This window comes from Prunus avium, chromosome 1, assembly GCF_965620075.1.
Source record: "Prunus avium chromosome 1, drPruAviu1.hap1.1, whole genome shotgun sequence".
Classification (NCBI taxonomy): domain Eukaryota; kingdom Viridiplantae; phylum Streptophyta; class Magnoliopsida; order Rosales; family Rosaceae; genus Prunus; species Prunus avium.
In genome coordinates, this window is record NC_142284.1 from 55839114 (window position 1) to 55855924 (window position 16811).

At 36.6% G+C, this 16811-nt stretch overlaps 1 protein-coding gene across 2 annotated transcripts; it reads left to right on the forward strand.

The window, feature by feature from the left end:
- The first annotated feature begins 836 nt into the window (after positions 1-836).
- Positions 837-15296, forward strand: LOC148298047 (uncharacterized). Of its 2 annotated transcripts, XM_088245955.1 has the most exons (3): positions 837-1912; positions 10979-11169; positions 15091-15296. In XM_088245955.1, the coding sequence occupies exon 1, from the start codon at positions 1031-1033 to the stop codon at positions 1640-1642; it is 612 nt and encodes a 203-aa protein (XP_088102081.1). In that variant the 5' UTR covers positions 837-1030; the 3' UTR covers positions 1643-1912; positions 10979-11169; positions 15091-15296. The 2 variants fall into 2 exon arrangements, with proteins under 2 accessions (XP_088102081.1, XP_088102088.1); XM_088245962.1 differs by lacking the exons at positions 10979-11169; positions 15091-15296 and adding an exon at positions 1986-2013.
- The last annotated feature ends 1515 nt before the right edge of the window (positions 15297-16811 follow it).

Consider the following 16811-nt stretch of genomic DNA (forward strand, 5'->3'; position numbering starts at 1 on the left):
TAGGAAGAAAGTTTTTCAGTTTTTATTTTTTGGGTGAAAGGAATATTCAGATGGTGGAAATTAAAAATAATACAAAACTATCATTTTGCCCCAACATTTAATAAAAAAGATAACAAAATTGACAGCATGACCATTTGTCCTAACGAAAGTGAAGTTAAAGGACCACGAGAATGATTTTGGAAACTGAGGGACCAAAATGCGAATCGGGTCAAAGTTTAGGGACCATTAGACCTAAAAACCCATGAAAATATTAAGAAATGAAATCATTCATTAAAGAGTTATTTACATAAACACACCCATGAGGTTTTTAGTGTTTCCACAAACCCCCGTGAGATTTCTAAAATTACATGAACACCCCTTTTGAGAATTTAATTTGTTTTAACAAAACCCACTTTTATTGATTCTTCATCCAAAATAAGATGATTTCTACATAAAAACTTTTGTAAATAACAAATGAACCTCAATGAATGTATGTGCGATTTAATCTCAAAGACTAAGTTTGTCATTTGAATAAGTTTTTTTTAATTATATAAAATCATTAATCTTTGGACGTAACAAAAAGGGTTTTGTGAAAACAAATTAAGACCTAAGTGGGTGTTTGGGTAATTTTTAAAACCTCATGAAGTTTTGTGAAAACACCGAATTAATTAAATAACTCTTCATTAAATGAAGACAATACAGGGAATTAACACTTTTCTATTTTAGAACAATTATAAAATAAAATAAAAAGAGAGCATGGATCTGTTTTTTTGTCTTTTTGAGAAAATGTATCTCATTTTGGAACATTAGCCAACTCATTTTATCTTTCTTAATTCTAAAATTTATTATTATTAAAGTTCTTAATTGTAAATTGCGAAAAAAAAAAAAGGGACGAATTGCCGAGGGCGAGAGTATATACCTCTTTGATATATACGAAGAGCTAAAACAGAGCTCCAATTTCCCAAGATCTTTCGTCCATCGAACCCCTCCCAAGAACGCACAACCTAAATCGCCAGCCGCCACAGCTACTGCCTCTACAAACGCCGTCGCAATGGATGCCGCTACAGCCGCCCCAAAACGTAAAGGCCTTGATTCGCCAGCCGCCGTCGAAATTGCCGCAGAAAAACCCTCATCTCCCAAGAACGCACAACGTAAATCGCCAGCAGCCACAGCTACTGCCTCTACAACCGCCGTCACAATGGATGCCGCTACAGCCGCCCCAAAACGTAAAGGCCGTGATTCGCCAGCCGCCGTCGAAACTGCCGCAGAAAAACGTAAACGCCATGATTCGCCAGCCGGCGTCGAAATCGATGCCGCTACAGCCGCCGTCGAAATCGATGCCACTACATCCGCCGTTGAAATCAATGCCGCTACATCCGCCGTTGAAATCGATGCCGCTACATCCGCCGCCGGAATCAATGCCTCTACAGTCGTCGTTGAAATCAATGCCGCTCTAGCCGCCGCCAAAAACTGGGCTGCCACGATCCGCAATTCTCCTGAATCTGTAAAGCTGATGGCTGACTATAAAGAGTTGATTGAAATGGAAGATTTTTCTGACACAGCACTGGAAACGCTACAATGCGCATTCGACTATGCTATTGATGAGATGATCACCAAGAGGCCTAATCTCGCTGAAATGTCTGAGGATTTGAACGATCTATGAATACGCCAAGCAATCTCGCTGAAATGTCTGAGGATTTGAACGATCTATGAATACGCCAAGCACGTAAGGCCGAGACTCGCAGAGCATCCACCCGTGTCACTGGCTTAGTCCGAAATCTCTATGCGGTTATCTCTAATGGCAATTTTGGAGCCATGAAATGGAAGACGGATGACACTTTCGTCATAGCTAGCGAATCAAGTCTGAAAAAGGTGATCTGGACACTTTGGGGATTTGTCATACTTTGATTTTGACAGAGAACTAAAACAACATGTAAGATTTGAATTTTTTTTTTTGGAAATTTTAATTAATAATTTGTAGTATTTTAACCCCATTTTATTACTAGTGTTTTGTGAAATCTGGATGTGCTGAGTGTTGCGTAGATTTAGCTCCACCAAAATGGATTAAGCTGCATCCTCAACTTGTGATACTCGCAAGTGCACGAACCGTTGGTAGTATAGCATATGTAAGTGCGAGGTCGATTCCACAGGGATTGGTGATTGAATGATCCAATTTAGTTTCCCTACACAAAATAGAAACAAAAACAAAGAACATAAAACAAGGAAGAAAGAAATAAGTAACTCAAGCAAATAAGTTCCCAAGTTCAATTTAGATTAATGGATTGATTCTAGCTAAAGTATGATTAAGCCATGGTGTGTGGTCATAACCTTGTGTTCCTAATTCCCTAATTTGATCATTTGTTGTCTAACCTAAAATTAAGCATTAGGAACCCATTAAGCATAGAAGAACATTTTAAACAACCAAGCATGTATCTAATCCCTGTTGTCGAATGTCCATACATACTCTTCCTATTCATAGTTCAATTCGAATTAAAGCATGGTGTATACTCTTAATTCAAACCAAGATAGCTAACATGCAAGCCTAAATGGTGATCAATCATTCAAACTAGCATATTAACTTATAAGCATAATGAATAAGAACAAAAACCATAATTGAAACTTGGAAACTAATTAAACTTGAATACTTAAGAAAGAATGTACATTACAAGAAAAATAAATTACAACTAAGAAAACATTAAAGAAAGCTAGAATTGAGAACTAGAAAGGAAAACTAAGAGAATTTGAGGGAGAGAAGGGAAGGGAGCTCTAGAGAAGTGTTTGAGAGCTCCCCCCCTTGGGGTGTGTTTACAAGCTTGGGAAACCTCACTATATATAGGCCTAAGGAAGCTGAAAATCTGAATTAAGTATGGCTAATGCATACAACACTTGTTTTATAAAATCTGAAATGGTTGATGCACTTCACTAATGCATACAACACTTCCATTATAAAATCTGAAATGGTTGATGCACTTCACTAATAAATCCCACCAGCAGCCCTAGCTCATCTTCATGTCACCATGACCAAGCTTCCAACCAGAAATAATAGCTCATCCTGAGGTCAGCATGACCAGCAACTTCAAGGGCTTACGAATTGGGCTTCCCTTAAGCAAATTAAGACTTTAAGCACTCAAACTTGAAGTTCAGAATGTCTTCTTTCCAGCCATATATTATTTGGGCCAATCCAAGGTCGGAGGAGGAAGTTAAGGCCAAAACAAATTGCTAACTCATTTTGCGCGCTGATAAAATCCATCCTGAGCATGGCTCTGTGTTTGCTAGGTAACAGACTCCATATTTATCCAATGGGGCTGAATTTTGGATATGTTATATTACACACCCATTGGAACAACTTTCATGAAGAATGTGGCCTCATCCGAGCTATGTAGGTTGCTGAAACAAAGCTTGCAATATGACCTACGAAACTGGGCTGGCAGGGGCTGTAGCCAAAATGAGTTTGTCTTTTAAGCTCTTCTTCCATTCATCCAAATTAGGCCTTAACATGCTTGAATTGCATGAATTATGCTCTCTTGCTCTATTGGCCTACAAAACACACAAAGGGAGGGAAATAACTTAGAATTATAGGAACTAAGCAAAAGAAGTAAGTAAATAGGGCATGTATATGTATGAAATTATGAGCTTAACACACCCCCAAACTTAGATTTTGCTAGTCCTCGAGCAAACCAAAAGAAAAACGAAGAAAAACAAAACAAAATAAGAAGTTAACTAGACCACTTTCGTAGGTAACTCGATTGCATTGAGCGTATGCAACAAGCCTTTAAACCTCTAGGCATCCCTAGTAGGAGGAGTTGTGTCTCCTGAGGGTTTAACAGATACGATACCCACAAACATTTTACTGACTCTGTAAAACAAGGTAATTAGAAAACTTAAAAGATTGTTAGTCCTTAAGCAAAATAAAAAACAAAAAAAAAAAAAAAAATTACATTAACAAAAACAAAACAAAACAAAACAAAAAAAAAATTACAAAAATAAAAAGAACTCAAAACAATCTTTCCGAACATTTTCTGAAGAGAAATGACTCATGCACATGACTCAAAAGTTTTAACAATAAAAGCTTAATTTTAAACATTATTCACAAAGCGGCAAAGTTCAAAACATAATATGCTCAAAGTGTGGTAGTGTGATAGCCAAATGCAACAAATTCCCCAATCTTAGTTTTCACACAATTTCAAAAATCATACAAAGCACAAGTTCAACTTCAAATCTCACCAAAGTTGTCATCTCACAAATGAATCACTCGGAAGAGGGCTATAATGCAACACTCAGTTATAAACATGAGATTAGAGTTAAACCATAAAGACTTAACTCGAAATAGAAAGATGAAGAACTTGCATTAATATGATCTCAAGAAGGATGCCAAACACTTAAAAGTAGAAAAATGAATGCAATTCAACCACATGACATTTAAGATCAATTTAGGTCTTTAGCATAGGTTGTAATGGGACCAAGGGTGTAAGGTGAGTAAGAAATGAAGGGTATGGATAAAACAAAGTCCAAGAAACTCAAAATATAAGAGCATAAAACAATTGTTTACAAGACTTCGAATCATCACGATTAGATTTTTTCTTTTACATTATCAAAACTCCTTATACCTTCATTTACAATGATTTAAACTCCTTTCCAAACACCAATGAAACCCAAAAACAAAATTTCATTCAACTACCATTTAATCATAACTTTTTTTTTTCTTTTCTTTCACCAATTGTGTGATTTTCTTTTTTTTCTTTTTTTTTTCTTCTATGTAATATCCCTTCCCAAACTTAGCATGAAAAACACATCCGAATTAGAGCTCATGAGTTCCTTAGAAAGGTAAATATTTGTTTTTCGGGCTAAGGCGAGGAATTATAATTGGTAAAATGAAAGAAAAGGTTTACATGTAGGCTCAAAATGGTTAACAATGGAAAATCATGCTTAAGCATGCATAAGGTTAGCTTGAAAGGCACAAACGATCCAAAGAAGGCCTTAATATCATTTCTTTAAATGTCATGAAATCAAATTGCATAAGAATGAATGACTTTTAAGTGTTCAACCAAATCAATGAATAATGAGATCAAACAACAACTTTGATGACAAGAAAATAAGAGTATGTGTATAACACTCATGAAATGAAGCACAAGGCTCAAAAGCTCACATTATATGGTTATATAAGTCTAATTTATGCTTCATACAATTCTTTGGGTCATGCAAATCCTTTAATTGGAAAATTATGAAACAAATGGCAAGTGCAAAGAAGGTTTCGAACATATCATGCTAGAACGATGCCAAATTAATCAATTAATTAATTTTTTTTTTTTACAATAAAAATTTACAAGGAAAAAAATAAATAATAAATAAAATTCAATTTTCATTTAAGTCATGCAAACATTTATCACAATCTCATCAAATGTGTTCGGAAAGTGAATAAAATCAAAATCAAAATAAAAATAAAAGCAAGACTTAACAAAATAAAATAAAAATAAAAACAAGCAAATAAAAAAAATTTAAATAAAATTAAGGAAAAACCAATTTTACATGCTAAACTCCAATACCCCCAAACCTAGAAATGAACATTGTCCTCAATGTTTAAAAATTAGGAACAAGCAATGTCATAATAAGAAATGAAAGGTACTAAATTAAATATAAACCACCAAAAAAAAAAAAAAAAAAAAAAAAAAAAAAAAACACACAAATAAAATAAAATAATTACAAAAATAAAAATTACAAAACAAACAAACAAATAAATAAAAAAGAAAAAAATGAAACAGTAAAACACTCGAAACAGAAAGCCCTAAACAGACAAAACAGTAAGCCCTAAACAGACAGTCTTACGCAAACCAAAACCCAAACAATTGAAAGCCCAACCCAAAAGAAAGTTAACCCACCTTGAAACCTAAACAACGGTGAAAACCCGACCCACAATGAAATCCGAAGCCCACACGTTTTTTTATTAATTTATTTTATTTATTTATTTATTTTAATTTAATGAAACGTGAATTGGGAGTGCGAAGGCGGGTATTTACGAAACAGAAAAAGTGTGGTCCTTGATGCCTTGGTTCCTGGGAAGTCACGGGGAAAATAGGTGAGGGACGTGTCGGCGTGCAGAGGCCGCTTTCACATCCCCCAAGCTAGAATTATTAGACTCGTAGGAAGGCGCGACGACTTTTTCACTTGAAGGTGGTGAAAGGTGAAAATGCAATTAAGGGGGTTGGGAAACGGGTGCGGCGACATATAGAGATAAGCCGTAAGGGCCGCACAGAACTCAGAACCGCAATGGCTAGGGTTAGCAAAAACCAAGTCTATAAAAGGTAAAAAAAAAAAAGGGTAAAAAATACAAACTCAGAAACACACAAAAGAGAAAAGAAAGAAAGAAGATAAGAAGTGAGAAATCAAATGGCCTCTTCCTACCCCTTTTCGTTGGATCTCAACCTAGCTCCACCGACTCAAACACGAGGCCAAGCAGCAGCACCAGTATGGATGCCCTACTTTGCCTCCTCACGGGGGCATGTGACTGTCAATGACTCAATACTCCTGGACAACGATGTTGCCATTGGAGTTGGCAGAAATTTAGTGACTCCCAAAGATATACATGTGTTCAGGACAAGGGATGACAACCAGGTCACGAGTGATGCCCTGGCACTGAGCGTGCAGAGTACAGCATGTGTCGCAAGTTTGGGTCATCGCCTACTTGCGAAGTCCCATGAGGTAGAGGTGCTTAAAGCTCAGTTGGCGGCGGAGCGAAGTATGGTTGAAGAGTGTCAGACTGCTGTAAAAAGCTTGAAAAGGGAGAGGTCAAGGATAGTGGAGGTGAATCGACACCAGCTAGAAGTATTGCGGGACGAGAATAGAAACCTATCAAAGATGGTAGAGTTGTACTCTCGCGACATGCGAAAACAGCTGGAAGACCTAGACAGACCGGGTAAACGCAAACAAGCAGATCGCGAGAGTAGTTACGCTCAAGCTAAGATTGCGATCTTTGGGAGCTCAAGTGATGAGCCCCAAGAAGCTGTGCGTGAAGCCCCGGAAGAGGACAGCCAGAGGGCCAAACTCAAAGCTCCAATGGTCGAGACACCAAGCACCGAGAAGAAATGATTTCCTACTGCATTATTGTTGTTTTTATTTTATTTTGTTGTTTTTGTATTTTCGCTATTTTGTTTCGGAAATAAAAGAGTAAGGTTGCAGAAAGAAAAAGAAAAAGAAAAAGAAAACACACTTCCCAACTAAAATAAAACAAAGACGACAAACGGAAAAGAAAACACATTTCCCTAACTAAAATAAACTAAAGATGATAGCCGAAAGGGAAAAGCAAAAACACAAAGCTCTAGAAAATGAAAGTAACGGGCAAAAATATTAAACACCAGAAAACACGGAGGAAAAAAAGTAAAGTAAAGTAAAGGTGCTCCCCCTTGAAGCGATTAGGTCGAGCATGCCCGGGAAATCCGAAATGGTGTTGGCTCTCTCTCTCATCAGCGTATGTCTATTTAAACCACACCTCTGCAAGCGGATGATACCCAGCATTTCTTCTTGCAAACTCAAGGAAAAACATCAAAAAATTCAGAAGCAAAACAAATGGCATCCTCATGCACTCACCTTGATGATCTCAACCTTGAGCTCTCACTTGCACCACCGAATGCCCAGACAAGGGCTCCTCCAACTCCTGTCTTCCCAAACTCCACATATCATCACGGTACGGCCTCAAACTTTGCTGAGATAATACCAAACTTTTCTGAGGCAATGCCGAACAGAGCAGCGCTGCTGGGAGGCATGATTGGCAGCAAGCTCACACCGACAGATCATCTGCATGTGGCACAGAGGTCTGACAAGGCAGCGGTGGAGGAGTCCCACAATTTAACTGTGCTCCACGCGGTCTCCGCTACCAATTTGGGCATGCGCCTACTAGCGAGGACAAGGGAGTGTGCCGCGATGAGCGAGGAAATAGCTTCCTTGAAGGCTATGGTGGCGGACTTGCAGAAGCGGCTCTACTGTGCCAATCAGCACGTGGAAGCACTGCAGAGGAAAAATGAGGACCATGTCGAGCTGCTGCAGATTCTGCAAGTAAGAGAAAATAGAGGCAAGCCATGATGATGATGAAGATGAAGAAGAAGAAGAAGAAGTTTTTTTTTTTTTGTTTTGTTTTGTTTTTTGTTTTTGTTTTTAATGCAGCGTTTGAAATAAAAATGTGTTTTAACACTCAGAAATAAACTAACTAACCATACCACGTAAATAAATAAATAAACTAACTTAACAAAACAAAAACAAAGACTATACAGAAAAGAAAACAAAGAAAATAAATAAATAAATAAAACTTAATTTAAAAACACACGAATATACAAGCAACTCACGGATGACCAGTTAAGGGCCTCAGAAAACACAGCCAGGGGATCCGGGAAGGTTGGAGGGGTCACAATGGTCCCGCTTAAAACCCAAACTTCTTAGACACCGAAGGTGTCGCCTAAAGAACTCCTAGACACTGTATTAACGGAAGTGCTCACTGGGGTTACCATAAGTCGGCTCATATGAAATTTTTTTTTTTATTTAAATTTTTTTAAAAATATATTCTCGTAAGAAAAAGAAACAAAAACAAATTAAGATAACATGAAACAACAAACCATAAACGAAAATGAACTAAGTACTCTAAACAAACTCAAACAAACGATATAAATTATTGTACTAAAAGAAACAAACCAAGAAACCAAAGAAAAAAAAAACAAACAGCACTTTCTATCACCTATTTATCACCATTTGGACAGATTCGTTTCTATGTTTTTCAGCTTCGATCTATGTTCAGTTTTTAGGCTATAACTTTCCAACCATAAGTCCAAATTTTACGTTCTTTATATGGTTGGATTCAGCATAGAAAAACAAAGAACTCAGCGCGGACCAAAAGGCAAAAACAACTACGAAAATAAACAGAATTCAAAGAAGAGAAAGGATTGAAATGCTCCCCCTTGAAGCAATTAGGTCGAGCGTGATGCATTTGGAGGTCGCGACTTCTCCCACTACTCCACACTTTCTATCTTTGAAGTTGCCATCTCTCTCCATTTTTATTGAGCTATTTACATTGCTAAAACAAACACACACAAAAACTTGAAACGGAATTAAAGGATTACGAAATATAAAAAAAAACTAAAAATGAAAGGGAAAAATCAACACAAGTCCAATTCCATGCTTCAAAGCAACAAGCACCAATGGGTTGTGTAAGCTGGGACTTAAACCCAGTTCTCTTGCTTGTTGGGCAATTGTCCTTTTCTGTTGGACTACAAACACAACTTGTCCATTAACGTCATTAACTTTAAAACTTGAAATTGTCTAGTTAAGAAAAAAAAATAAAGTAGGAAAGCCAAATAGAATCAAACAATGTTACCGATCCCCGGCAACGGCGCCAAAAACTTGTTGCGTAGATTTAGCTCCACCAAAATGGATTAAGCTGCATCCTCAACTTGTGATACTCGCAAGTGCACGAACCGTTGGTAGTATAGCATATGTAAGTGCGAGGTCGATTCCACAGGGATTGGTGATTGAATGATCCAATTTAGTTTCCCTACACAAAATAGAAACAAAAACAAAGAACATAAAACAAGGAAGAAAGAAATAAGTAACTCAAGCAAATAAGTTCCCAAGTTCAATTTAGATTAATGGATTGATTCTAGCTAAAGTATGATTAAGCCATGGTGTGTGGTCATAACCTTGTGTTCCTAATTCCCTAATTTGATCATTTGTTGTCTAACCTAAAATTAAGCATTAGGAACCCATTAAGCATAGAAGAACATTTTAAACAACCAAGCATGTATCTAATCCCTGTTGTCGAATGTCCATACATACTCTTCCTATTCATAGTTCAATTCGAATTAAAGCATGGTGTATACTCTTAATTCAAACCAAGATAGCTAACATGCAAGCCTAAATGGTGATCAATCATTCAAACTAGCATATTAACTTATAAGCATAATGAATAAGAACAAAAACCATAATTGAAACTTGGAAACTAATTAAACTTGAATACTTAAGAAAGAATGTACATTACAAGAAAAATAAATTACAACTAAGAAAACATTAAAGAAAGCTAGAATTGAGAACTAGAAAGGAAAACTAAGAGAATTTGAGGGAGAGAAGGGAAGGGAGCTCTAGAGAAGTGTTTGAGAGCTCCCCCCCTTGGGGTGTGTTTACAAGCTTGGGAAACCTCACTATATATAGGCCTAAGGAAGCTGAAAATCTGAATTAAGTATGGCTAATGCATACAACACTTGTTTTATAAAATCTGAAATGGTTGATGCACTTCACTAATGCATACAACACTTCCATTATAAAATCTGAAATGGTTGATGCACTTCACTAATAAATCCCACCAGCAGCCCTAGCTCATCTTCATGTCACCATGACCAAGCTTCCAACCAGAAATAATAGCTCATCCTGAGGTCAGCATGACCAGCAACTTCAAGGGCTTACGAATTGGGCTTCCCTTAAGCAAATTAAGACTTTAAGCACTCAAACTTGAAGTTCAGAATGTCTTCTTTCCAGCCATATATTATTTGGGCCAATCCAAGGTCGGAGGAGGAAGTTAAGGCCAAAACAAATTGCTAACTCATTTTGCGCGCTGATAAAATCCATCCTGAGCATGGCTCTGTGTTTGCTAGGTAACAGACTCCATATTTATCCAATGGGGCTGAATTTTGGATATGTTATATTACACACCCATTGGAACAACTTTCATGAAGAATGTGGCCTCATCCGAGCTATGTAGGTTGCTGAAACAAAGCTTGCAATATGACCTACGAAACTGGGCTGGCAGGGGCTGTAGCCAAAATGAGTTTGTCTTTTAAGCTCTTCTTCCATTCATCCAAATTAGGCCTTAACATGCTTGAATTGCATGAATTATGCTCTCTTGCTCTATTGGCCTACAAAACACACAAAGGGAGGGAAATAACTTAGAATTATAGGAACTAAGCAAAAGAAGTAAGTAAATAGGGCATGTATATGTATGAAATTATGAGCTTAACACTGAGTACAGACACAAGTTGGTTCACTTCCGACGTGACCGTCCAGATTTGTTGGCCAACATTGTTCGAGAATCAAAGATAGAGGCGCTGCAAGCGAAGGTGTTGGATATTGAGAGCAAAATAAGTCAAATTGATGGTCGGGTTGATGGATTTTCAGACAAATTGGATGGTATGCTAAGGAGCTTCCATGATAAATGATACGGTATGTATCTTTCAAGTTTGTTTTATTATTATTATTTTTTAATGAAATGGATATGACAACAAGGATGAAACTTGCCCATGAATTATCTCTTCCAATTTCTAGTCGGAGTGATGATCCTGCCCATGAATTCATTGTCATGTTTTGTGTTGTAGTATAAGAAATACAGAATCTTATAAATAAAAGCCAGATGGGTTATTGGATTCTATTTCTATTGTTTGTGGGTCTATCAGATTTTTATCTATTACCGAGGGTTGTTTTCTGTTGGTTATTGTTTTGTTGTTGTTCTTTTTGGTCCTGTTATTCTGCATTTGGATTTTCTGTTGGTTGTTGTTGTTCTTTTCGGTGGGATTCTGATGTTTGTGTTCATGGGAATCTGTTAAAAATATAGTATTCTAGTCCAGGGATGATCTTGTGGTGATCTTATGGTTGGTTAGGGAACAATATTTGCATGTTTTTGTTTTCGAAGATTTTCATAGTCTGTTTGGTTGCTGAGAAAAAGGTTGGAAAAGCAAGGACTTTAGTGAAAAAATAAGGCGGTTGACCAAAAAAAATTATATATTTGGAGGATAGTTGAATTTTGACCTAGGCAGTTTCTCTTTCAGTTCGTTTTGCCAAAGTAGATACAAGCTCTCCTCTATATTGAGGGAGGGTGTTTTCTTTAGTATGCTCCCTCTATATGGAGTTCCAAATGCCAGTGTTAGCTGTTATAAGCGATGCATCTGGCAAAATTGAGCATCATCCTTCTTCATTATATGGGATTGCACCATTATCAGGTTTTTCAGTTTTGGATAACAACCTAGATTAAATCTTAGGGTTGTGCCCGTAACTGAAAACATTCTAAAAGTCTGTTCTAAGGTTGCATGGAATTTGGGTAAGAATTTTTATGGAATAAATGTTGTTGAACATTTTTATGGAATTTGCATTGGCATGCCTTCTAAACATGTGGATTTGTGCATCAGTTTAAGAATTTGTTAGGAAGTCTATGATTTCATATACAATGGCTACTAATCCCTTGGATTGTTATGAAATTTGATTGTGTCCTGTTATTCTGCCTTTGGATTTTCTGTTGGTTGTTGTTCTTTTTGGCAGGATTCTGATGTTTGTGTTCATGGGAATCTGTTAAAAATATTGTATTCTTCAAGCCCAGGAATGACCTTGTGGTGATTTTATGGTTGGTTAGGGAACAATATTTGCATGTTTTTGTTTTTGAAGATTTTCATAGTCTGTTTGGTTGCTGAGAAAAAGGTGGGAAAACCAAGGACTTTAGTGTTTTTTAATCTATTTGGAGGATAGTTGAATTTTGACCTCTTTTAGCTCATTTTGTCAAAGTAGGTAAGAGCTCTCCTCTATCTTGTGGGAGGGTCTTTTGTTTGGCGTGCTCCCTCTATATGGAGTTCCAAATATCAGTGTTAGCAGTTATAAGTGGTGCTTCTGGTACAATTGAGCATCATCCTTTTTCATTAAGATGGGATTGTACCCTTATAAGGTTTTTCAGTTTTGGATGACAACCTAGATTAAATTTTAGGGTTGCTCCCGTAATTGAAAACATTCTAAAAGTCTGTTCTAGGGTTGCATGGAATTTGTGGAAGAAAGCTGTGTAAAAGATCTCACACTAAATGACACCATGCATAATATCATCTTCTTGCACTTTGGCGTTTCCTTGCTTTAGCTAATTCCCATCGGGGATTAGAGAGCTATATGTATAAGATTTATTTAAAATAGGTGGGCGTCCGTGTATTTGTAGCAGCTCAAAAGGCCCTTTTCCTTTGTGTTTCTCTAGGCTGGTGCATGCATTTGCCTTTCTGTTCAAACTGAACCATATATTTTGTTGTGTTCTATTATTAAATCATGACTTGCTTTGTATTTGGCTGTCTACTAGTTCTGCACTAGTTTAAAAATAATTTTTATATAGCTTGTGTCCTTAATTTTCCCAAAAAATAATTTAGGGGTTCAATTCTCAACTGTTAGGAGGCAAAAACAACAGTTTGCTCATAATTTTAACAAGAAGGATAAATTAATAGTAACACTAGAGGCCACTTTGTTTACTTTAGTTTTCTAATAGTCATTGTATTCCAGCAGCGCAATTATCTTTCTCAAGTTTCTCCCCTCATCTCATCACTTTGAAAAGAGCTGACAAAGCTTCTTGTCCTGAGAATATGGTCATGTGCTGTTCTTGACATGTTGTCTTCTCGTTTCACCTGTACCTGTAAACGCATTGGTCTTTCAGGGCCACAACAGCTTCAGTACTTGCTGCACAATCCAAGCCCTGCAAGCATTTCCATTTTAAAACCCTCGTACCATAATCCAAGCCATCCCGATTAATTCTGTTACATGTGCTCGTGATTTGCACTTGCAAGTTAAACCAATCCAGTAGCCCAGAAAATAAACAAGACAAAAAAGAAAATTTTCCGTAGCAAAGCAACTTAGAGAAAATCGATTTTTCAACCTGTCCATCTACCAAAAACAATTTGATATTCTAGAGGGATTCCAAGAGTTGATTTTGATATGAGAGTAGCGGTGCGTACTGATCCATTTTTGGAGAAAATGGAGGGGTCAAAAAAATATAAAGCAAAAGTATACAACTTATACTAACATTTGAAACAAAATAAGCATGATAACAGATTAAAAGACTTCTAAGAATTTTTTAGGAAGTCCATGATTTCATATACAATGGCTGCTAATCCCTTGGATTGTTATGAAATTTGATTGTGTCCTGTTATTTTGCCTTTGGATTTTCTGTTGGTTGTTGTTTTGTTGTTCTTTTCGGTGGGATTCTGATGTTTGTGTTCATGGGAATCTGTTAAAAATATAGTATTCTAAGTCCAGGAATGATCTTGTGGTGATCTTATGGTTGGTTAGGGAACAATATTTGCATGTTTTTGTTTTCGAAGATTTTCATAGTCTGTATGGTTGCTGAGAAAAAGATGGGAAAAGCAAGGACTTCAGTGAAAAAATAAGGCGGTTGACCAAAAAAAATTATCTATTTGGATGATAGTTGAATTTTGACCTAGGCAGTTTCTCTTTTAGTTCGTTTTGCCAAAGTAGATACAAGCAATCCTCTATATTGATGGAGGTTGTTTTCTTTAGTATGCTCCCTCTATATGGAGTTCCAAATACCAGCGTTAGCTGTTATAAGCGGTGCGTCTGGCACAATTGAGCATCATCCTTCTTCATTATATGGGATTGCACCATTATCAGGTTTTTCAGTTTTGGATAACAACCTAGATTAAATTTTAGGGTTGTTTTGTTTTGTGCTTGTGAGATTATAGATTCCTGTTTATGAAATCTATATAAAACTCTATGAAAGTATGTCACTTAAAAGTCATTAAAAATCTGTGAAGTTTATGAAAGTCACTCACTTAAAAAGGTCTACAGAAGGTTTTATATGGATTGAATACACCCCTCAATAACTCAAAGTCTCCTAAATTTAAAGGAAATTAATACTTTTAGGAAAGAAATCCTAATCCAAATAAATTAGGAAACTAGAAATCTTACTGAAATCTGGAAAAATTAGGGCCCGTTTGATAACCATTTCAAATTTAGTTTTTAGTTTTCATTTTTGTGCTAGAGTATAGAGGAAAATGAGAGTGAGTATGAGAGTGGGGATGAGAGTGAGGATGAGATTGAGAGGGAGTATGAGAGGGGAGGATGGGAGGGATGAGTAACAAAAGTGAAAACAAAACTTGGAAGTGAAAACAATTTCAAATAGATTTCAGTTTTCAAACAAGGCAGGAACTAATTGCATGAATCATCTAATGCTCCAAAATTACAAGATTTGAAGACCGAATTAATGATTTCCTCTTCCATCTCTTTCGTTTGTATGCCCTAATGGGTTTGACAAAGATGTCCTCATCATACTTTTATTTGCATGTAATTTGTTTATTTTAATTTTAATATTGCTTTTTGTTTGTTTAATCTCAGGTAGCAGCAGCCTGGACGACATATACATGGTATAGTGAAGGCAACTTCCAATTGAACATAATAGCCGAGTTGTCCTTTTAATTGTTTGCATACTGAATGCTTTTACTAAGTAGGATATGGATATTCTGTATCTGCATCGGATGACATATGCATAGTATAGTGAAGGCAACTTCCAATTGAACATAAGAGCCAAGTTCTCCTTTTAATTGTTTGCATACTGAATGCTTTTACTAAGTAGGATATGGATATTTTGTATCTGCGTGTGCTCCTGTGGTGGCTGACACCACCAAAGCAGCAGCCTGCCCATCCATGGTGGAGTAACTAGCAGCTAATAGATAGCAAGAATTAAAGGACTTCTATTTGCATTTGATATTCTCTTCAATGTTGCAATTGGATTTTGTTGTGCTGTCTCTTATCTTGATTGGGAGCGGTAATTTTACTACAGTTTTCTCATGCAAGCCAATTCAACAACCTTTCTGCTCTTCATACTCCGATACTCTATAGTTGTACTGTATTGTATTTGCCCTCATTCAACATGGCACCTTGAACCTTCTGGCCTTCTTTCTTGTTATAGTTTCTTCCGCTCTCCAAAATGATGATTAAATTATTTACAAATGTTTCAGTTTCATATTTGCTAAACCTTTTGAGATTGTACCAAATTTGTACTCTGCCTTTCTAACATGGTTTCTTGTTACGAACGCGTACAGAAAATGGTATTTGAGTTGGGTCCGGTCCATAACGAGTTCACAAGATAACATGCTTATTAATGTTATGGGTCAATGTTCATTAGCAAAATAAGAGGGAAGTGTTGTTTTCTTTATTTTTTGTGCTTTTAGTTATTTTTCTATTTTCAGTATCTTTCAATTTTCAGTATCTTTCAATCTATTGCTTATTTGTAAGTTTGTTTTAGCCCAGTTTCTTGTAGAGGTTGGCATTTGAACCGGTGAGAACCTGTGAACCAAACCAAACTAACTAAAAGAACTGTGTTGATAAAACCAGGAATAATGTCTAAAATACTTTAGCACAATTAATACCCAAATGCCTCAGAGAACTGGCATTGGAAGACAAATTTACTTGATGGAAGTCGGCAAAGGATTTCAACCAATGCCACGTCAGGAGATCATCAATTGATCATGGTTGTGTTTATGTAAATAACTCTTTAATGAATGATTTCATTTCTTAATATTTTCTTGGGTTTTTAGGTCTAATGATCCTTATTTTATCGGCCGCTTTGTACATATCCATAGTTATAGGAAAACTCCAAAGATACTCACTCTGATAAGTAAAAAAGGAGAGGAATTCCCTCCTAAAATGCCATGGCCATCCAAGCTACTAACTCCAGTGTTCGAAAGAACCCTGCCATTGGTAGGAATGTGGGAGCTACCACTTACAGGAAAGGAAGGAAGTATTTTCATTTCTCTATTCTTTTCTATTTTATCTTCTTCATCTCTTCCTCTCAGAGATTAGCTAGGGAAAAATAATTTTTTTTTTAAATGAAATGAAGAAATATATAAAAGAACAAAACAACCCAAATCTAAAGTCTGATGTCGATGGTTGGTGGGCTGAGGTTGGTCGGAGAGAGCGAGAGAAGGTAGTGATGGTGGAGTATTTGCTCCTTTATTTTACAGGTTATACATATGATTAAAAAGGTCCTTTGTTTCAAAAGAAGAAATCCTTTATATGGGCGCATCTGGGTTTTATGTTATGCGTGCGCGAGGGAG